The sequence below is a fragment of the Schistocerca americana genome, chromosome 4, assembly GCF_021461395.2.
Source record: "Schistocerca americana isolate TAMUIC-IGC-003095 chromosome 4, iqSchAmer2.1, whole genome shotgun sequence".
NCBI lineage: Eukaryota > Metazoa > Arthropoda > Insecta > Orthoptera > Acrididae > Schistocerca > Schistocerca americana.
Window position 1 is genome coordinate 752,197,170 of NC_060122.1, and position 22,809 is coordinate 752,219,978.

The following is a 22,809-nucleotide window of genomic DNA, read 5'->3' on the forward strand; positions in this document are numbered from 1 at the left end:
AGTAAAATGTTGTGCCTGTGGAACTATTGAAGACAATGAACTGATTTATCAGTGTAAGTCTGGTTACCTTTGAGGACGATCCGCGACTTGTATTTTTTAATTTTTTTTATTATCTATTTTTTATTTATTGAGTCATTAGTCTTCTTCCTGGTTTAACGCTGCCGACCACGAATTCCTCTTCTGTGCCAACCTCTTCATATCAGAGTAGCATTTGCAATCTACGTCTTCAATTCTTTGTTGGTTGTATTCCAGTCTCTGCCTTACTCAACAGTTTTTGCCATATTTTACAGTTTTTGACACTCGTGGTGCATTGCTTTCCCATGCCTTTCGGCAACTCACATGGAAAATATCTGGACTCGAACAAACACAGTTGTACAACAATATTGTAAGGGGTTATTTGAGGTTTCCTTATTGCACTGGTGATATTCCTTCATCTGTGAACCTTTGTAGTCATCCACTGGAGGCGCTGAGTGTGAGATGCTCAATTCGACCTTCGCCTGCCGCTACGCCATCCGCCATTCGAGACCTGTAGAGACGCCCAGTATGTGGATAAAGCTGCATTTTTTGTGAAGCTATTTGCTTAGTGAAGCGTCAGAAGGAACAGCAATTGGTATTCAATGCAGGTAATATGTTGCGATTAGCTGAGATGAGGTTACGACCAACTCCTCTATGTGAAAATTGTATTGGTGTAGAAAGTGAATGATTCGAATTTTTTCTGGTATCTATTATTGCGCAAAATTTTTATCATCGGTTAAACGGATATGACGACGAACACACCACTGCCTGCGGTAGTGATACGGCAAGTTCTAGAGGAGGCAATGGAAGCAGTGAAAGTGAATTCCAACTACTCCTTAAATAAAGTTTAAAGTCGAAAGTGTCATGACGGTGTTGGATGACAAGACACTAGAGAACATATTCGACGACTGTCACGTCATATGTTCCAGTATGAAAAGCTCATGAAAAGGTACCATAAATTCAAGGGTAAAGGCAATATTAAAAGCGTGCTGGACTCTGTGACGAAGAATAGAGGAGGAAATACAGCTTTCAAAGGATATCGTACGTTGCTGTTCCCCATCATCAACCACCATGTAATAGCTAAGTGTGATGGAGGGCTAGAATGCAGTTGTTCCGTTATTTATGGGAATTTATGGCATTTCGTCTTGGCCGTAGTCGGAAATATCGGGTGTATAAATCTTACAGTGCCACTGAGCTATATTTGAAATTTGAAAAACGAGTTTAGGATAACATCACGCCGTAACACTACGCACCAAGCACAGAAACATAAGCAGGACGTAGATGAGCTAATTCAGAGGTCTCAGACATTTGTTGCTGAAGTCATTGAGCATATCACGGAAGAAAAGATGCAAATGGCTTTCGTATGGAACAGTAATCAAAGTCGGTTCTACTATGAGCTTTGTTCCGAAAGAACGGTATTCATGACAGGAGAGAGAAACACTGTCTCGCCGTAGCAATCAGTTAACAGTGCAACACACAGCTGCACGATCGATGTTGCTATATCAGTGGACGGACGATCGGGCAGGAAAACTCTGTACATACATCCAAGAAACAAATGTAAAGTTGGAATTCCATATGTCAAGGAAGAAAGAAAAACCGTGAGTCCAAATGCCTTCGAAGATGCAACTGTGAGTGGCGAGATTACGAAACATCCGAATCCGTTTTATAAGTCGCTTTTGAATTCACATTTGCTGACAAAGTTACTAGTACTCTTTAACTTCTAGTCCTGATATAAGGATGAACAAATACTGCTGGAAGCCTCTGGAGGAAATGATGTAATTTTAAAAATTATTCCACCTAAAACTACATAACTCTGGATGTGTATTTCTTCAGGCAATATAAAATATATGCCAAGAGATTAATACACCTTCTTAAAATACGTTCCAGTAACGTACACCCAAAACTGCGTAACAGATTCTTTCTCATGAAAATGCATTCTGTCATTTACAGCTAGTTATCTTCGAAAGTTTACAGGAAGAAGAAAAAATGCCTAGCTTGGCGTGCCATTCCTCATCCCAATTCAAGAAAAATGCGTTTCTCGCAAATCATAGTCCCGCCAATACGTGTAACAGAAATTCGATATTAAAAAAAAAAAAAAAAAAAAAACAACGAAGCTGTAGCTAAGCTGTAACTGCGGGCAGCGTGGCCAAGAAGAGGTAACATGAAATCTGCGATGTGCCAGAGGAGTCTCATTAGCTCAGTGAGACGAGGCAATGCCATGACGAATTGATATGCATACTCGCAGGTTTTCGAGCCGGAGTCGTATTCGCGGCATTTTTGTTAGTTAAAGCAACTTTTATCCATTTTACACCTCCACAATGCGTTATCTTGTGTGTATCTTTTTGATACAGTTACCTTTATTTTTAACATTAAGACACAACACGTACTGCTTACAGATATAAACCACCACTTTGTTTCGTCCATGACGCAGAAAAAGGCAATGGAAAACAGTAGTGGATGCAGTTACATCGTCTGTATCCAAAGGGGTACAAAAAAACACAATAGGTAGACTATACTAGATTGCTCATTATGCTATGCACAATAAATTCGATGTGCACCTCTAGTGCCCAGGCTTAGCTTCACAGAGCCAATGCTTATACGTAGGAGCAAGCGTCACTTTAGAGAAGATTTTGAAAGCTACCACCTCGCATTTGCAAACACTTTGCCACTTGGTGGATCATACTTTGCGGTACCTGCGCAACACAACTGCATCCACAACTGCCGAAGCGGCACGCACGGGAACTGTCAGGTGGTGTACATCCATAGGTGGAGTACTATAAACTTCTTCCTTTAAGTGTCCTCACAAACAAAAGTCTAGTGGATGAAGGGCGGGGAACGATGACGTCAGAACACAACTAATCCTTTCTTTGGAAACCGTCATTTAAATATTTACACACATATATTCCAAGGTGTGGCATTGCACCGTCAGTGTGAAACCCTAGCTGTCGCCGAAAACGAAGTGGAACGTTTTCTAAAACGTGGGATGTAGGGGCTCATTCAACTTGACGGGCATTAGGTAAGGGCCCAGAAGCACTCGATTCCAGTCAACAGACGTATGCCAAAGCGTACCTGTAACCCAATTTCCAGGTTGGCAGGTCGGTTGTCTTCCGTTCAATACTTGTTCTTGTATAGGTTCAAAATGTCTTCACGAGTGAAGCTACATTCGTCAGCCCATATCACATTATTTACAAAATGTTCGTTAGATTCCACATGACGCAGAAGCCATTCGCAAACCTGTACTCTTCGAATGCGGTCTTCTGGTCGCTGGTGTTGAGTTAAAGTGTACTGATATGGATGCAGTTCTTCATCGTGCAACAATTCAATCCTTGAGATATCTGGAAGTGCCCTACAACATCACGGGTATTTCGCCGAGGTGATTAGTGAACGATTTCAAGAATCGATCCGTCTCTTTGTGAAGTGCGTCTAGTCTGTCCGTTACTTGTGGACGAGGATTGCCGTTTCCCGAAGGCGTTGCTCCAGGTGAAGAAAATCGCTGTTAACGCGCTGGTGCCTTTGAGGGTGCCTTGCAGCAGCAGCAGCTCGGTTATACAGCACCAAAAGCATATTGACATATTCATCGTCTGTGTACTCCATTTGAAAGTCGCCTTACATGAACCTGACAGCACCAGTTACGGTTATACACTGCGCTGTTAGTAGACACATGCTTGTGGTTTGCTGGATCCCACTGTCCCTTGATGTAGTACGGGGTTATATACGTTCCTCTGTACATTCAAATGCACTGCGCGATGTGACTGTGTAATTAGCTCCTCGTTTTCATATATGTGTTTTCAAAACGCACCCGGTCTGATTTTTCTAGGTAAACTTTTGCCTTTAATGTCGACGGAGAACTACATGCCGACCTCCAAGTGCAGCACTTTTTCTTCATCCTGCATAGACCGATTCTTTGCCATGGGTGGCGGAACGCAGGCTACGATATTGATTAACCAGTGGATGACTTCAAAAGTATCGTTGACGTGGTTTTCAGCACTGATATTATGGAATGTGCAGTTACGTCACGTTATCAACTTGCTTTTCTTCACGTGCTTTTTGTAGTTATTCATATTGCTTCGAGTATTTTATTGGAAGTTCTCGTTTCCATTCGTAACTAAGACATCTGCAGTGCCAGTGGCGCCTACAGTGTGTAATCTCCCCCTCCCAAAATTTGTTGATGTCACCACCATTGTCGATGGAGAAGTTTCTTTTCTCAAAAATACGAGAGGTGTAAGAAGTACAATAAACTTTTTATTTATCCATTTTACTCGTAGTTGGTTCCAGTTCTTTATGTCTAAGGGTCTGATTCTTGAAACAGAAATTTCCATATTTTAGGTTATTATGGTTCCAATTGACATGATTAACACTGAAAAATGCCTATTCAAATTTTTTGTTTCCTGGATAACGTAATGTGTCACACATTAAGATATCACACTGCCCTTTGAATTTTCACGTTAACAACTCTAAATTACGTTGCTCTTCCCAAAATACAAAAGCACGTCCGATCACATCAAAGGTATGCCCAGTACTACTTCACTATGCAGTAAGAACAATATTCCAAACGATGTTCCGTCTTCCTTGACAAACGAATTTCTAGTAGTTTATATTATTATTTTATAAATGAATACATAAATAAGCATAATAAACAGCATCAGATTGCTTAATTAATGATATAAATTTTAAGTGTGCCAAATATTTCTTAATTTCGAATGTTTCTAAAAAATATAACTTTGACTGTACATACAGAGCTAGTACATATCGATTGCAACAAACGACATAAAGTAATTTCTTTTTATATATTTTAGCTTGAAATATGACACAAGCACAAACTCAGATGAATTTTTTTTAGAAAAGTAGCTGAGATGATACTGACCTGTTCGAAATTTGAAAATTAGTTCTGGTATCGACTGCTTCTGTTGAGGAAAAGTAATGATAGAGGAGAGTGTCCCTTTATAAGTGTCATCTGCAGTGACGGGGGATATGCGATGGTCCTGTAACCAAAATTTGATACAGATATTCCAGTTCGAACGCAAATACTTCCCTTGTCAGTGTTTCTGGATGAAACAGCAATGGCACTACATACCACAACCCAGATAAATGAGGACGTCGGTTCTTAGGAGTCATCCTGAGGCATCATAAAATAGCTCATTTCGCACTGAATGGAAGTTTGGGGGTAAAAAATCACAGAAGGAAACTAGGCGATCGTAGCTGCAGTAGTTATGCAGAGAATAATGGGGTCGAACAGAGTAGATTAGTAGTGTGAAGTGCTGTATCAACGACAACAAGGACAACAAAAGTAAATTAAGAACAACAGTAACGGCAGCGCAGCAGGATCTGGTACGCTCTTGTTGTAAAGCAGCCCACAGCGAAATTTGTGGCCCCAATAGCACGTCTTCTCGTCCTGTTTGCTTTTGAGAGACGCTACGATTACGTGCGTTGCCTTTGCCGCAACTCGTTGGAATCGGGGGTAAATTCCGACCATTTTGCATAGCGTTGTACTTGGTAACCACTGTGAACAAGGTAGGTGGTGCGTTGTGTTTGCTGCGGCGAGTCGCCAGGTGGTGCGTAATTGGAAACGTGCAGCCGCAAGTGTGGCGGTACACGATCCCACGTTTGACCTGCGGCTGTGATTACATACCGGTACTCGCTACACAGGCATGCGCGGCCACTGCTGATAACACAATCCCCTTCGTCCTCGCTTCGCGGAAATCACAGAACTTTGTGGCAGCCAAAGAGACGTATAAACACAGTTACTTCACAAAGGTAGAAAGGCGTGACAGTCTAACTGCGGAAAAAAGGAAAATTTACCGAGGAATACATGGCAAAAGAGGAATGGTAGTTGTAGTCCAGTTTTTCTAGTGCCATAAAATATATTTCTTCTCAACCATTAATATTTTGGACGTTTGGAGCCCGTTGCTGGTCTTTTACGTAAGGGTGCCTTGATGACGACCACCGTTAACGTGTTGTTTGATTGAAGAGGGACGGCCGTTATTAATACAAATATAGTGTCTTTTGTCATATTTTCGTACCATTTTAACGAATATTTTCTGTGTACCTAAATTCTGATAATATTCAGTGGTTATGACACCAAACGTAGTTCTTCACGCCGAGGATAAATGTTTCTCAGTTTTCTTTCCGCGCCTGATTTTCTTGTTAACTCAAGCTTTCGTCCACTTCCCCGTTCACTGTCGTAGTAGTACTAGTAGGTCGTGAGATACTTTCGTAAGCGTGTATGTGTGAGTTATGTAACGGAGGTGTCATGAAATCACAGAATTTCAATTTGCTGCCTGAGATTATGCCGTTGCCATTTATGGGGGAATATCCGTAGCGATATTCGTTAGATTAGATTCAGTCTTTGTTCCATAGGCCCATAAATGAGATCATTCTCGTGGGTCTGGAAAATATCAAAAAGTACAACATAGAAAAATAAAACATTTGAATGCAATACTCACTACCCTGATCATTTGTCACGAGATTGTCAAAATAAGGGAATACTTCACAGTAAACTGGTGCTGCTAATATTTAAAGAATTAAAACACTGTCAGAATGAAACATAACTATCCACTTAACGTATAATAAACACCAAATCTTGAATATTGTGACCAAGTGCCGTCAAAACTGAAATCTAATAGACATTTTTACTTAAGCTACTCTAACAGTCCCTGTTAAGACTTTCATTTATAGTGGAGAAGGAGTTGCGTATCAATAAGTTCTTCAGACTCTGTTTAAACTTTGATTTATCCGTACCCGAGTGTTTAATGGTTGCTGTCAGTTTATTTAAAATGTGTGTTCTTGAACATTAGACCCCTTTTTTGACCAAGGTCAGTGGTTTTAGGTCTTAATGTAGATTGTTCTTACCCCTAGTATTGAAGCTATGTATTGACCGAATGGTTGGAAACAGAGCTCTATTACTTGCAACAGATTTCATTAAGGAATATATATACTAAGAAAAAGTGCTGATAATACAATGTTCTTTGAACAGGTTTCAACTTGACGATCTAGATTTACACCACAAATGATTCTTATTTGTCGCTTTTTCTCGCTAAAAACTTTTGCTCGATTTGATAAGTTACCCCGAATATGATCCTGTATGACACAATAGAGTAAAAGTAAGCAAGTTTATTTACATTTATATCTACTACATCTGATATCATTCTCACTGCAAATACAGACTTGCTTAGGCGCTTCAGAAATTCTGTGGTGTGCCCTTTCCTACTCAATGTATTATAGAGTTGTAATCCTTGAATTTTAACACTGTCAACCTCATCGACCTGCATGTCTTCATGTGTTATTAACATGCTGGAAGGAAATCTCTTGTAGGTTTTGAACTGCGTGTAGTGGGTGATTTCAAAGTTTAATGACAATGAATTGGCTTTAAACCATTTATTTATTTCAGTGAAAATTTGATTAGCAGCATTTCTAAATCTGCATTTGACTTGCTACTTATTGCAATGTTTGTAACATCTGTAAACGAAACAAACTTATCATCTGGAAACGTAACAGACGAGAGGTCATTAATGTGCACGAGAAAGAGCAACAGACCCATGATGAAACCCTGAGGAACACCATATGTAATTAATTCCCAGTCAGATGAAGACTGACTGCTTACTGCAGGCGTGTTTCGCTACAGCTCCCTTTGTTTCCTGTTAGTTATACAAAACTTGAACCATTTCGCAGCTCTGCCAGTGACACCATAATATTCTAATTTACTTAAGAGAATACAGTGATTCACACAATCAAAGGGTTTTGACAGGTCACTGGAAACGCCAGTAACCTTAATTTGTTATCTAACGAAATAAGTACATTCTCACTGTACATGTAAATAGCTTTCTCTATATCAGAACGTTAAGAAATCCGAATAGTGACTTGGATGGTATATTACTTGCAGTCAGATGCTTAAGGCGACACTTGAGCACAATCTTTTCAAATATTTTTCAAAAAGCCGGCAAAATAGATAGTTGATAGCCCATCTTCTTTATCTGTACGCTCTCGATTCCTGTTTCTTGCGCAAGTAGGGATATAGCCGCTATGCTGTTTCAATTCGTTGTAGCACGTTCTGACCTCAACGGTTTCTTTCATGGCAGAATTCGGTTGGGAATGTGTATGGCAAATTATTTGAATTTCATCAAACATAATCGTGTGTCTGTTTGGCAGACTATGTTTAAACATAAATCTAACACAGCAAGACATCTGAGAAACTTTTATCCACAATGTTTCGATATTTATCAATAAACATCCTGTGTCTGTTTGAAAGGTTGTGTTTACAAGTAAATCTCACGCAAAAGAAAATAGAAAATAATTTATCAAAATTCTCGATTTTTACTATGTAGATGCTAGTAAATATTATCCGTCTTTTCAAAGTGATTTTTTTAAAATCATTTTTTAACCAAACACAGCAAGTAGTTTTATAAAAAGGAAAACAAAAAAGTGACACGCAGTTAACTTAAACAAAATATTGGGTTCAAGTAACGCTTACACAAGAGCCAATAGGCACGCAGAAATAATAGGACACATTAAACCACAGAAGATTCTTAATAGGATTAGTTATAAGTTGTTTGACAGAGACGATACTGAAAATTTAAATACAAAAGGCGGGTGATACATATTCGTCCCTACGTGGTAGACATAACTGGAGTAGCAGTGAGAAATATTACCCGCAAACACAAACATCATAAGAAAACCCATCGTAATTGATACTACAGGAAAACATAGGGAAATAAGTTGCATATCTATAAGAAAGGCATTCATCCAGAGTGTAGACTGTGTTTAAAATGATTCTCTGTTACTCACCCTCAAAGCACGGACCAGCTTTGTTTTCACTATTTTTGCAACTTTTCCGACACCTTCACACTGTTTGTGGACAAAACATGCGATGTACACAGCTGATGGAAGACTACTATAAGATGAAACTTCCCAGGAGATTGTGTGCCAGACCGATACTTTAATTCTGGATCTTTGCCTTTCGCAGGCAAGTGCAATTTACCACGAAAGGCAAAGCTTTCGGGTTCGAGTCTCATTTGGTACACAACATTAATTTGCCGAGAAGTTTCTTAGCAGAACATACTTCACTGCAGAGTGAAAATTTCGTTCTAGTTCATCATAGTGACAGAAGATTACACATTGGCAAATAACTGCAGTTCTTCAAATTTGCAATTGTAGCTTATTGTATACAACACTTCCACTTACTAGTGAATTCATTTTTATTTATTATAGATGTATTTGACTAGATGTTTGCGTGATAAATTTCTGACAAGATGTCAACAGGTACCAAAAATCGGGTAGGAAACAGTTTCCAGTTTGAAGAACAAAATTTGATAACTAAAAAAATTTGAAAATCAAAACGATATGAGTTTTAAGTCTTGCTTCAAACTTTAAATCTATTGTTAGGTTTAAGGCCTAGCTTCCCCATGAACCATGGACCTTGCCATTGGTGGGGAGGCTTGCGTGCCTAAGCGATACAGATGGCCGTACCCTAGGTGCAACCACGACGGAGGGGTATCTGTTGAGAGGCCAGACAAACGTGTGGGTCCTGAAGAGGGGCAGCAGCCTTTTCAGTAGTTGCAGGGGCAACAGTCTGGATGATTGACTGACCTGGCCTTGCAACATTAACCAAAACGGCCTTGCTGTGCTGGTACTGTGAACGGCTGAAAGCAAGGGGAAACTACGGCCGTAATTTTTCCAGAGGGCATGCAGCTTTACTTAATGGATAAATGATGATGGCGTCCTCTTGGGTAAAATAATCCGGAGGTAAAATAGTCCCCAATTCGGATCTCCGGGTGGGGACTACTCAAGAGGATGCCATTATCAGGAAAATGAAAACAGGCGTTCTACGGATCGGAGCGTAAAATGTCAGATCCCTTAACTGGGCAGGTAGATTAGAATTTTAAAAATGGAGATGGATAGGTTAAAGTTAGATATAGTGGGAATTAGTGAAGTTCGGTGGCAGGAGGAACAAGACTTTTGATCCGGTAGGTACAGGGCTATAAACACAAAATCAGATAGGGGTAATGCAGGAGTAGGTTTAATAATGAATCAAAAAATAGGAGTGTGGGTAAGCTACTACAAACAGCATAGTGAACGCCTTATTGTGGCCAAGATAGACACGAAGCCCACGCCCACTACAGTATTATATGCCAACTAGCTCTGCAGATGACGAAGAAACTGAAGAAGTGTATGATGAGATAAAAGAAATTATTCAGGTAGTAAAGGGAGACGAAAATTTAATAGTCATGGGTGACTGGAATTCGACAGTAGGAAAAGGGAGAGAAGGAAACGTAGTAGGTGAATATGGATTGGGGCTAAGAAATGCAAGAGGAATCCGCCTGGTAGAATTTTGCACAGAGCATAACTTAATTATAGATAACACTCGGTTAAAGAATCATGAAAGAAGGTTGTATACATGGAAGAAGCCTGGAGATACTGACAGGTTTCAGATAGATTATCTAATGGTAAGACTGGGTTTTAAATTGTAAGACATTTCCAGTGGCAGATGTGGACTCTGACCACAACCTATTGGTTATGGCCTGTAGATTAAAACTGAAGAAACTGCAAAACGGTGGGAATTTAAGGAGATGGGACCTGGATAAACTGAAAGAACCAGAGGTTGTACAGAGTTTCAGGGAGACCATAAGGGAACAATTGACAGGAATGGGGGAAAGAAATACAGTAGAAGAAGAATGGGTAGCTCCGAGGGATGAAGTAGTGAAGGCAGCAGAGGATCAAGTAGGTAAAAAGACGAGGGCTGGTAGAAATCCTTGGTTAACAGAATAAATATTGAATTTAATTGATGAAATGAGAAAATATAAAAATGCTGTAAATGAAGCAGGCAAAAAGCAATACAGACATCTCAAAAATGAGATCGACAGGAAGTGCAAAATGGCTAAGCAGGGATGGCTAGAGGACAAATGTAAGGGTGTAGAGGCTTATCTCACTAGGGGGAAAGATAGATACTGCCTACAGAAAAATTTAAGAGACGTTTGGAGAAAAGAGAACCACTTGTATGAACATCAAGAGCTCAGATGGAAATCCAGTTCTAAGCAAAGAAAGGAACGCAGAAAGGTGGAAGGAGTATATAGAGGGCCTATACAAGGGCGATGTACTTGAGAACAATATTATGGAAATGGACGAGGATGTAGATGAATATGAAATGGGAGATACGATACTGCGTGAAGAGTTTGACAAAGCACTGAAAGACATGAGTCGAAACAAGGCCCCGGGAGTAGTCAACATTCCATTTGAACTACTGATGGCCTTGGGAGAGCCAGTCCTGCCATTTGGTGAGCAAGATATATGACACAGGTGAAATACCCTCAGACTTCAAGAAGAATGTAATAATTCCAATCCCAAAGAAAGCAGGTGTTGACAGATGTGAAAATTACCGAACTATCAGTTTAATAAGCCACTGCTGCAAAATACTGACACAAATTCTTTAGAGACGAATGGAAAAACTAGTAGAAGCCGACCTCGGGGAAGATCAGTTTGGATTCCGTAAAAATATTGGAACACATGAGTCAATACTGACCCTACGACTTATCTTAGAAGCTAGATTAAGGAAAGGCAAACCTACGTTTCTAGCATTTGTAAACTTAGAGAAAGCTTTGACAATGTTGACTGGAATACTCTCTTTCAAATTCTAAAGGTGGCAAGGGTAAAATACAGGGAGCGAAACGCTATTTACAATTTGTATAGAAACCAGATGGCAGTTATAAGAGTCGAGGGGCATGAAAGGGAAGCAGTGGTTGGGAAGGGAGTGAGACAGGGTTGTAGCCTCTCCCCGATGTTATTCAATCTGTATATTGAGCAAGCAGTAAAGGAAACAAAAGAAAAATTCGGAGTAGCTATTAAAATCCATGGAGAAGAAATAAAAACTTTGAGGTTCTCCGATGACATTGTAATTCTATCAGAGACAGCAAAGGACTTGGAAGAGCAGTTTAACGGAATGGACAGTGTCTTGAATGGAGGATATAAGAGGAACATCAACAAAAGCAAAACAATAATAATGGAATGTAGACGAATTAAGTCGGGGGATGCTGAGGGAATTAGATTAGGAAATCAGACACTTAAAGTAGTTAAGGAGTTTTGCTATTTGGGGAGCAAAATTACTGATGATGGTCGAAGTAGAGAAGATATAAAATGTAGACTGGCAATGGCAAGGAAAGCGTTTCTGAAGAAGAGAAATTTGTTAACATCGAGTATAGATTTGTCAGGAAGTCGTTTCTGAAAGTATTTGTATGGAGTGCAGTCATGTATGGAAGTGAAACATGGACGATAAATAGTTTGGACAAGAAGAGAATAGAAGCTTTTGAAATGTGGTGCTACAGAAGAATGCTGAAGATTAGATGTGTAGATCACATAACTAATGATGAAGTATTGAATAGAATTGGGGAGAAGTGGAGTATGTGGCACAACTTGACAAAAAGAAGGGACCGGTTAGTAGGACATGTTCTGAGGCATCAAGGGTTCACAAATTTAGCATTGGAGGGCAGCGTGGAGGGTAAAAATCGTAGAGGGAGACCAAGAGATGAATACAATAAGCAGATTCAGAAGGATGTGGGTTGCAGTAAGTACTGGGAGATGAAGAAGCTTGCACAGGATGGGGTAGCATGGAGAGCTGCATCAAACCAGTCTCAGGACTGAAGACCACAACAACAAGGCCTAGCTCATGCTTTTAGAACACAAAAACTAAATAGTTCAAATTTCTCTTCCCCCCACAATGAGAAGTGGAAACATACATCAGTGTTAATCTTAGTAATTTTTTCTGTTAATTGGTGTTAGGTATGAATAGGGACACGCGAATATCAATTCAGAATCTAGGTGAATGAAAGACAAAGTTTGTTTGGTTCAAAGAAATATTTATTAAATACAAAACCAAAATTATTGCATGAAGTCTGGTTTCTTATTCTTTCCAGAAATTTCTTATATCTCCAATTTCTTTAATATAACAGTGAATCGATGTAATTTGTTACTACATCGAATCACTGAAATCATGTTAAAGTGATTACTATGAATTGTATCCCCAGAAATAACGAGGGGCCATCAATCAGTATCTTATTGACAAAAAATAACTACTCATGTGTAAGAATAAATGTGTTTAATGATGTTTGTTTTTTCTGAAAGAACATTAACAAAACCTTTGCCTTCTAATTAACAAATTGTCATTCATACAACTTAAATGAATGCTTAACTCTTCTATGTGCTTTAATGAGAGTATAACATCCTTATTTGTTAACAGTGTGATGTGGTTCTTGATTTCCAGCTAATTTTTGGTCTTCTTCTGGAGAGACACTGGCGATTACTCCTCCTGCTCCCTCTCCTCATATATTATGAAAATACGACCTTACGTTTTCCACTTGCCGAAACACAAGTCAGACTGACATATACTTTAAAACTGAACTGTTGGTTATTGAAACTGGATTTTAAGATTACTTGTCATGTACTTAAGAAACACACACACACACACACACACACACACAAAATCAATAGAGATTGATACTTACCGACCAATTTCGAGGTAAGCAAATTGTGCACCAATGCCGATGTTTTTCATAGAGCGAAGAAAACTTTAGCTGACAGAGTCGCCAACTTTGAAATTCATAATTCCCCTTTTACATTGATTTACTACCAACTTAGATAATCAAATTTATGAATGATATTCCCGTTTGTCATCCAACACAACAGCACAGAACTTTTTTGGAAGATTCGTTTCTACTCACCCTGTAGTAACTACTCCCCCCCCCCCCATTTTATGGTAGTTAATTTTAAAAGAAAATCGAAAAAGATGCATTTAATCAAGTGTAGAAAAATTCACACACGGGACTGCGTTTCTATAAACAAACCTGGTAACTTAGTAGTAGTGATGACTCAATGGCTCTGCGTTACTTTTGATATTTTATTAATACAAAAAACTGAAACACGTGTTGCTTAAGTTGAGGGTGAGTGTTGCTTGCAATTAGTTCAATTCAGTAACAATTGTGATATTTTCTGCCAATTGGCCAAAGATGAGGGTCTGAGTCTCGGTTGAGCACATTCTCTAATGTATCAGGAAATACCATTCGGTAGAAACTACACGACAGGTTATCATGAACAACCCAGTGTCGCACTGCGGGACGCTGTGAAAACGGGAAAGAGGATTTACAAAGAATGGAAGGAAAGAAGATATCTGTGGCGAAGCAACTTTGGCTAGGAAGCGTATTACACCCAAATGGAGATCGTAGCTTTCCCTGTCTACTAAACTAGAACGCTCAGTGCACGAGGGCAGAGACTAGCAGCTGGGATAATAAGCTGTCCCCTCCGATGACAACAACCATTTTCCGCACTGTGAGCACACGACAGCTGGGGTGTCGTACTGTCTGCTTTCACGCATCTCAAAAAATAACTAGACTTTGCTCTCGTGTCACAACATAACAGAAGAACATACGACGTTGTTCGCATTGCTGAAGATCATGTCTGGACGTATTACTGTGCAACTGTTTTATGACCTTTGACTCTGGCCTTACACTGTGATAAGTTTTATCATAATCGATCAGTTCAGTGGGACTGGATGAGTGGGTTCTTATTCTCCATCGAAAAGTAAAGAATTCCGGGACTCCTGCACAGCCTTGCAGAAACCAAAACTCAAAAACGCAATGGACAGTTGAAGGAAGAAACACAGACTTGTGGGCACACTAACTGAACATATTTGGTGCGTCCGCTAATTTGAAACATCAGTCTCGCATGGTATGTGTAGAGGTCATGCATCTAACATTCCAGCGGTGGAAGAATATGTAATGAAGATGTTCCTGAAATTTCTGTAGAATGTATCTTGCTGCATTTTCAGAAACATACTTGGACATTTTCTTGTAAAGACAAATAATCTTCAACTAAGAACTCGTTCGACTGAACTGTGGCAGTTTCCGTATATGAGTACTTCCTCTAAAATATCAGTACTTAAACTATTATCTACTTGTGTCTCTATGTTAATTAGACTTTCTGAACACTCTCTGGGAAGAAAACTTATCTCAGACAAACAGAAAAGTTCTTTGCTGATACTTAGCAAAGCACACACTTTAAACTAGGGCAGAAGGAAGCTTATTTTCTTTGCACCGGGAGAAAGAAAAGACAGTGTTAATAATTCATTCATAATTATCTCTCCTTTCACGACATCAAACGAGGATTTAATTTAAAATGCCTGAAAATGAAGTCCTCTAAACCATCACAGTACAAAACTATGAAATTGTGTACAACTCCTACTTACAGAATTTTAGTTAAGACGAGTGAATGTAAAATAACCCTTGAAAGGCAAGGATGCATCAGCGAGCCTCGGAAAGCGTATTTTATCTTTCATGAACATTTGTATCAGCCGACTCTGTACTACGGACTGACACACCTTCTCCAGAAGCGTATCACAATTCAAGCGATTTCTTTTCCCATCGCTGCTACTGCAGGAAGCTCTGCAGAATAATTTTTCTGTTACTTTAGGGAGATGAGATACGTAGTGACGATGGTATGAAGCTTGCTTGGGTAGTTCAGCATATAAGAGCATTCCCTACGATATCAAGAACTCGGGTTTGAGTACCGCTTTGACTCACAGTTTTAACGTCAAAAAATTACGTTTGTAAATCTTCCTTACGTCGGGTAACATAGGGAACACTCGTAAATGGGACATGAAAGACAGATTTCTACCATGAAATAAAATAATTACCCGCTCGGTCATTTGACAGTGTATCCACAACGTTACAAGAACAATCTTCCTTCTTAAATATGTCACTTTAATCGAGGATGCAAATAGAGTTTACTCTCGAAACTTCACGAATGAGCTATTCGCAGTCTCTTCTCCGAAAGTCGTTTTGAGTTAACTGAGTCCTCCCAAGATATGAGTTCAGGTATAAGGATGGGTGCTGTGCACAGGGACACACTATCGGATTATGCACAGCATATCACAGCTGGGTTCTTCGAAACATCTGTATATATCAATCTAGCGGGATACCATTTATATAAGCTTTCAGTCAGGGTGTTTGCATAGATCTGGCTGTGGGAGAAAGGGTAGCTGTACTAATATTTAGTGCAATTTCATTTGGGCACTGTGTGACGAAACAACGGATTCTGGAAAGTGCCGGAGCTACTCTTTACTGGGAATAGGTAGTAACACACATCTGTAGGAAATGGAAATGGTTTGTTCAACCAAAAAAAAATTTTTTGAGTAATACCTCTTGGTGAGGTCTTATATATTCGCTAGTAGTCTCTCTTGCGTGATGTGGACTCGACTTACTAGAAATTTTGCGCTGATGTATTTTCCCCGCAAATCAAAAGTCACTTCGTTTGCTTCCATCAGGAGGTCATTTGTCAAGGTTGACATAAACGCCCCCAACCAGACCCTAACGGGTTTGTTCTGATATTTATTCTTTCTATAGCGATGTTTGTTGTCGAGCAGAAACAGATTCAATTATGTATTTTTTATTCATAGGTATGGCTCAAATGCAGTGTAAAAATACAGGTATATAACATTATTATATGTATACAGCAAGAACACGGAAAGACAAAGCTACGTACAGTAGTTTTAAACTGTCAGGAAGTTTCATATCAGTGCACACTCCGCTGCAGAGTGAAAATATCATTCTGGACTACGTATAAAACCTACTGAATGCCAGTATCTATGCTCCTAATCCATTTTAGAGCTGTAACATCAGCTTTCATGAGGTCGCTCCAGTTCCGCTGGTAGGGGCATTCATCTCTAATGTGCTTGAATGGTTCGGAGCCCCACAGTTACAAAACGGAGACTCTGTAGCATTGCATTTGTAGAGTGAATCTGAGCATCGACCATGCCCGCTGCGAGCTCTGTTTAATCCGACATATAGTTTCCTGTGCCATCAGTATTATAGCTATATTTTCGGGACCACTCAAGATCTTCACGATTTTCGGTAAGAGGGGAGTTATAATCCAACGTTTCTCTCACTTCGAAGTTAGTGGCATCGAGCTGTTCAGTTTGCCGTAACGGTGGGCATCTTGAACGGAGTCTGTTTCGTCGTAGTGCTGGTATGTCTTCCTGTGTGGGTATTACGTGCTTCTCCTGTAGCTTGCGGCATTTGCTAAGGAATGCCACGCTTCTACTGATTGTGGGTGTATAGATCTTGCCCAGCAGAGGATGTCAGAAAATGGGTGTTGGTCGGATTGTCCCAGTCATTAACCGCCTAGTGTGGTTCAACTGGACCTCGATCAAGTTGGGGTGGCAGCTGTTTAGGCACGCCAGGGCACAGCACTCGAACTGCTGAGAAGTCCAGCGGAATAGATGATGTGCGCAAGGTATCTGCTGAAGCTCCCCTTGTCATTCCACTCAAATTTTTGAATGATATTCTTAAAGAGTTATATCTTGGCAGCAGTATTTTTAAGATATTTTTTGAGAGGGTGCGGTGAAGGGTGACACCATAATACTTTGGGTGCTACCTATAACCCCAACCTTTCACATAAAAAATACCACTGCAAAAAAAAACCGTGATGACTATGCTGAAACTGGTTTCACGGAAGGCGCACATCACTGTATCATCAGCAGAGAAATAAAACTCTATTTTATTAGAAACTATCGTATATGTAGGGCATCCACAACTAAAATAATTAAACACACCGAAAGGAACACTCTATTTAGGCTTCAGTAAGTATGACTTAGAGAGGATATAAAATGTAGACTGGCAATGGTGAGGAAAGCGTTTCTGAAAAAGTGAACTTTGTTAACATCGAATATAGATTTAAGTGTCAGGAAGTCTTTTCTGAAAGTATTTGTATTGAGTGTAGCCCTGTATGGAAGCGAAACGTGGACGATAAATAGTTTAGGCAAAAAGAGAATAGAAGCTTTCGAAATGTGGTGCTAAAGAAGAATGCTGAAGATTAAATGGATAGATCACATAACTAATGAGGAGGTATTGAACAGAATTGGGGAGAAGAGAAATTTGTGGCACAACTTGACTAGAAAAAGGGATTGGTTGGTAGGACATATTCTGAGGCATCAAGAGATTCACATGACATGATTTCAATTTTTTTATTAAGAGTTATTAATGTTCTTGTACAGTTTTTATATTTTTTTTATGCAGTGATACGCCTGAGGATGTATCAGCATGGTACGAAACATATTGTACTAGTCTCTGAGTGACTACAATGAAACAGCTAAGGCGGCAAGTTGGAGCTACAGTCATTTTATCAACATTTCAGTACCTCAGTATATTGTAATTTATGTAATTGTTCCCCTTCAGTATGCATTTTATTAATCAATGGCAGCCCGTTAGAGACACTTTTACAAATAGTATTTGCAGGACCACTTGCTGACGACTGCTGCGGTGACAGATGCACCGGCAGATATTCGACTCCTCAGCCACTTGGTCACGCATGCCGCCTGCGATCTGTTCGCAGACGCGCCCACGTGCAAGCCGAACCAGAGCCGCGTTATCGGAGTGGCCAAGAACGAGCGCGCCAACATCTCGTGCGAGGTGGAGGCGAACCCGGCGGACGTGTCCTTCCAGTGGGCCTTCAACAACTCTGCGGACAGCCAGGACGTGGCGCCGTCGCGCATCTCGCTGGCCGGCTCGGTCAGCTACGTCACGTACACGCCCGTCACGGAGCTCGACTACGGGACGCTGCTCTGCTGGGCGCGCAACCGCGTGGGCCGCCAGCGCTCGCCCTGCGTCTTCCACATCGTCGCCGCCGGTGAGTAGCCGGTTACCCGCTGGTGCTGCCCGCGCCTCTCCAAGCCACCTGGTGGCCAACACCTAAAAAAAGAAAGTAACATGCGCGTCTTTCGTCACTGCCAGGTAACACAGCTCGATGAAAAGTGAACCAAACATAGAAATAACTGCTAAATTATAGTAAAGGTGGTGACTAAAAGAAAAGCAGAATGAGAGGAACGGAAATGACACTTTTATTCAAAAACAGCAATTACACGGAATTTTGAGAAGATAAGACCGTGGTTGCTGTAAGTCTTTCTTTTAAAAGCACGCAGTATTTTAGCAGCAGCATCAACCGCAGTAAAATTAAGTCATTTCGCGATTGAGAAAAAAGGAACATAAATCGATTTTATTGGTTGCCAAGTAACATAGGTCGATGAAACTTGGACCAAAAATACACTGAAGAGACAAAGAAACTGGTACACCTGCCTACTATTCTGTAGGGCCCTCGCGAGCACGCAGAAGTGCCGCAACACGATGTGGCATGGACTCTACTAATGTCTGAAGTAGTGCTGGGGGGAACTGACACCATGAATCCTGCCGGGTTGGCCATAAATCAGTAAGAGTAAGAGGGGCTGGAGATCTCATTTAAACAGTACTTTGCTTGGCATCCCAGATATGCTCAATATTGTTCATAACTGGGGAAATTGGTGTCCAGTGGAGTTGTTTACACTCAGAAGGGCGTTCCTGGAGCCACTCTGTACCATTTCTGGATGTATGTGGTGTCGCATTGTCCTGCTGGAATTGCCCAAGGTCTTCGGGATGCACAATGGTCAAAATGGATGCAGGCGATAAGGCAGGATGCTTACGTAAGTATCACATGTCAGAATCGTTTCTAGACGTATCAGGGGTCCCATATCACTCCATCTGCACACGCCCCACATCATTACAGATCCTTCATCAGTTTGAATAGTTCCCTGCTGACATGCAGGTTCCATGTATTCATGATGTTGTCTCCATATCCGTAGACGTCCTCCCCCCCCCCCCCCCCTCCCTGATACAATATGAAACGAGACTCGTTCGACCAGGCAACATATTTCCAGTCATCAACAGTCAAGTGTCGGTGTTGACGGACCCAGACGAGGCGTAAAGCTTTGTGTTGTGCAGTCATGAAGGGTACACGAGTGGGCCTTCGGATCCGAAAGCCAATATCGATGATGTTTCGCGTTGAACGGTTCGCAAGCTGACGTTTGTTGATGGCCCAGCATTGAAATTTGCAGCACTGTGCGGAAGGATTGCCGTTCTGTCACGTCGAACAATTGCCTTCAGTCGTCGTTGGGCCCGTTCCTACAGGGTCTTTTTCCGGCCGCAGCTGTGTCAGAGATTTGATGTTTTACCGGATTCCTGGTATTCACGGTACACTCGTGAGATGGCCGCACGGGAAAAACCCCACTTCATCGCTGCCTCGGAGATGCGGTGTCCTATAGCTCGTGTACCGACTATAACACCACGTTCAGACTCACTTAAGTCTTTATAACCTGCCATTGTAGCAGCAGTAACCGATCTAACAACTGCGCGAGACACTTGTTGTCTTATATAGGCGTTACCTACCGCAGCGGCGTATTCTGAGTGTTAACATATCTCTATATTTGAATACTCATGCCTATACCAGTTTCTTTGGCGCTTCAGTGTAGATAGAACTGCTGCATTGTAGTGCAGATGGTAACTGAAAGAAAATACACAATGAGGGGAATTGAAATGGCACCTTTATTCAAAGACAATAATTACATGGAATTTTGAAAAGATAAGACCGCTTTTACTGTAAGTCTGTTATTTAAATACAGGATCTGTTTCGCAGCGTTTTAGCAGCAGTACCAGGAGCACTAAATTTAATTAGTTTTTCGTCTGAAAGAAAGAGGAACATAAAGTGATTTTATTGGTTGGGTCGTTGATCTGGAAGGAGGGCCATCTGATTAATGGAGGATGTGGAAGGAAGTCGGCTGTGCCTCTTCAAGGGAACCATCCTGGTATTTGCCTCAAACGATTTAGGCAAATCACAGAAAACCTGAATCAGAGTGGCCGGACACGGTTTGAACCGTCGTCCTCACGAATGCGAGTCCAGTGTGCTAAACACTGAGCCTCCTCGCTCGGTTTGTTATTGCTGCAGCTGATGATGCAACTACAACGATGCGAAATCCGTTGTGCCTTTAAAGAAATGAGTTAGAGATAAAGCGGTGTTATCTTTACGTTTAGCAACGTCAGCAGGTGCCATAAAATTAAGTCGTGTTGTGATTGAAGAAAGACAAACATGATTTAATTTTACTAGAACTGATGATGCAACTAAAATGATTACAGCTAAACCGGTCTTATCTTTTGAGCATGATGTATCCAGGCTATGGCCGCCCTGACTACAAAGTTTATTTATTTATTTATTTATTTACACGTCATGTTCGGTAGGACCAAATTGAGAAACATATCTCGAAGGTCATGGAACGTATCAGTACATGAAATTACAATATAGATGCAATAACAGACGAAAACAAATCTTCATGAACCCATAAAAAGCCAGTCCCTAAGTTTAAGTAAACGCAATAAACAATAAAATAAGAATCAGCTTAAGTTTTCAAGGAACTCCTCGACACAGCAGAAGGAGTGACCCATGAGGAAACTCACCAGTTTCGATTTGGAAGCGTGCGGATTACTGCTAACATTTTTGAATTCGAGTGGTGGCTTACTGAAAATCGATGCAGCAGTGTACTGCACATCTTTTTGCACAAGAGTTGAGGAAGTTCGATCCAAATGGAGATTTGATTTCTGACGAGTATTAACCAAGTGAAAGCTGCCTATTCTTGGGAATAAGCTAATATATATTGGCCTTTAAAGAGACGAATGTCAAAATACCCAGACTCCTGAACAGGGGTCGACAAGAGGTTCGTGAACTTACACTACTTATTGCCCGAATCGCCCCTTTCTGAACCAAAAATATCCTTTCAGAATGGGAAGAGTTACCCCAAAATATAATACCACACGACATAAGCGGATGAGAATAAGCAAAGTAGACCAATTTTCGTGTCGTACGATCACTCACTTGAAATACCGTTCAAATACCATTATTAATCTTTGAACAAGATCGTGAACGTGGGCTTTCCGCGACAGCTTACTATCTATCTGAACCTATAGGAATTTGAACTGTTCGGTTTCACTAATCATATGCCCAACCTGTGACATTAAAACGTCAGGATTTGTTGAACTGTGTGTTAGAAACTGTAAAAACTGAGTCTTACTGTGATTTAGCTTTAGTTTATTTTTTACAAGCCATTAACTTAGGTCATGTACTGCACTATCTGAAACCGAGCTAATGTTGCAAACAACATCCTTTACCGCCAAGCTAGTGTCATCAGCAAACAGAAACATTTTAGAGTTACTTGTAGTACTATAGAGCATATCATTTATATAAATAAGTAACGGGACTGGCCCCAACACTGATCCCTGGGGCACCCCCCACTTGACGTTACCCCACTCAGACCCCACATCACAGCCGTTATCAATATTGTGAATAATGACCTTTTGCTGCCTGTTGCTAAAGTAAGAGGTGAACTAATTGTGAGGTACTCCCCGTATTCCGTAATGGTCTAACTTCTGGAGCAATATTTTGTGATGAACACAATCAAATGGCTTATTTAAATCAAAAAAATATGCCAAGCGTTTGAAACCTTTCGTTTAGCCCATCCAGTACCTCACAGAGGAAAGAGAATATAGAATTTTCAGTTGTTAAACGACTTCTAAGGCCGAACTGTACATTTGATAGCAAATCGTGTGATATAAAGGAATCAATTATCCTTACATACACAACCTTTTCAATAACTTTTGCAAACACTGATGGAATAGAAATAGGTCTAAAATTATCTTCATTATCCCTTTCTCCCATTTTATAAAGCGGCTTTACTACTGAGTACGTTAATCGCTCAGGAAACTGACCCTTCCTGAAGGAAAAATTAAAAATATGGCTAAATACAGGGGTAACATGTGCAGCACAGTACTTTAATATTCTGCTAGACACTCCATCATAACCATGAGATTCCTTAGACTTCAGTGATTTAATTATTGACTCAATCTCCCTGTTGTCTGTATCACAGAGTAGTATTTCAGACGTCAATCTCGCAAAGGCATTTGCCAA

General features: G+C 40.5%; 1 protein-coding gene across 1 annotated transcript in view; it reads left to right on the forward strand.

Annotated features, from left to right (window-relative positions):
- LOC124613777 (nephrin-like) overlaps positions 1-22,809 on the forward strand; it is a 1,004,503-nt gene that overhangs the window by 890,202 nt on the left and 91,492 nt on the right. The window contains exon 10 of the mRNA XM_047142494.1: positions 18,382-18,675. Within this exon, the coding sequence (XP_046998450.1) occupies positions 18,382-18,675 (294 nt within the window). The remainder of the gene's footprint in view (positions 1-18,381; positions 18,676-22,809) is intronic.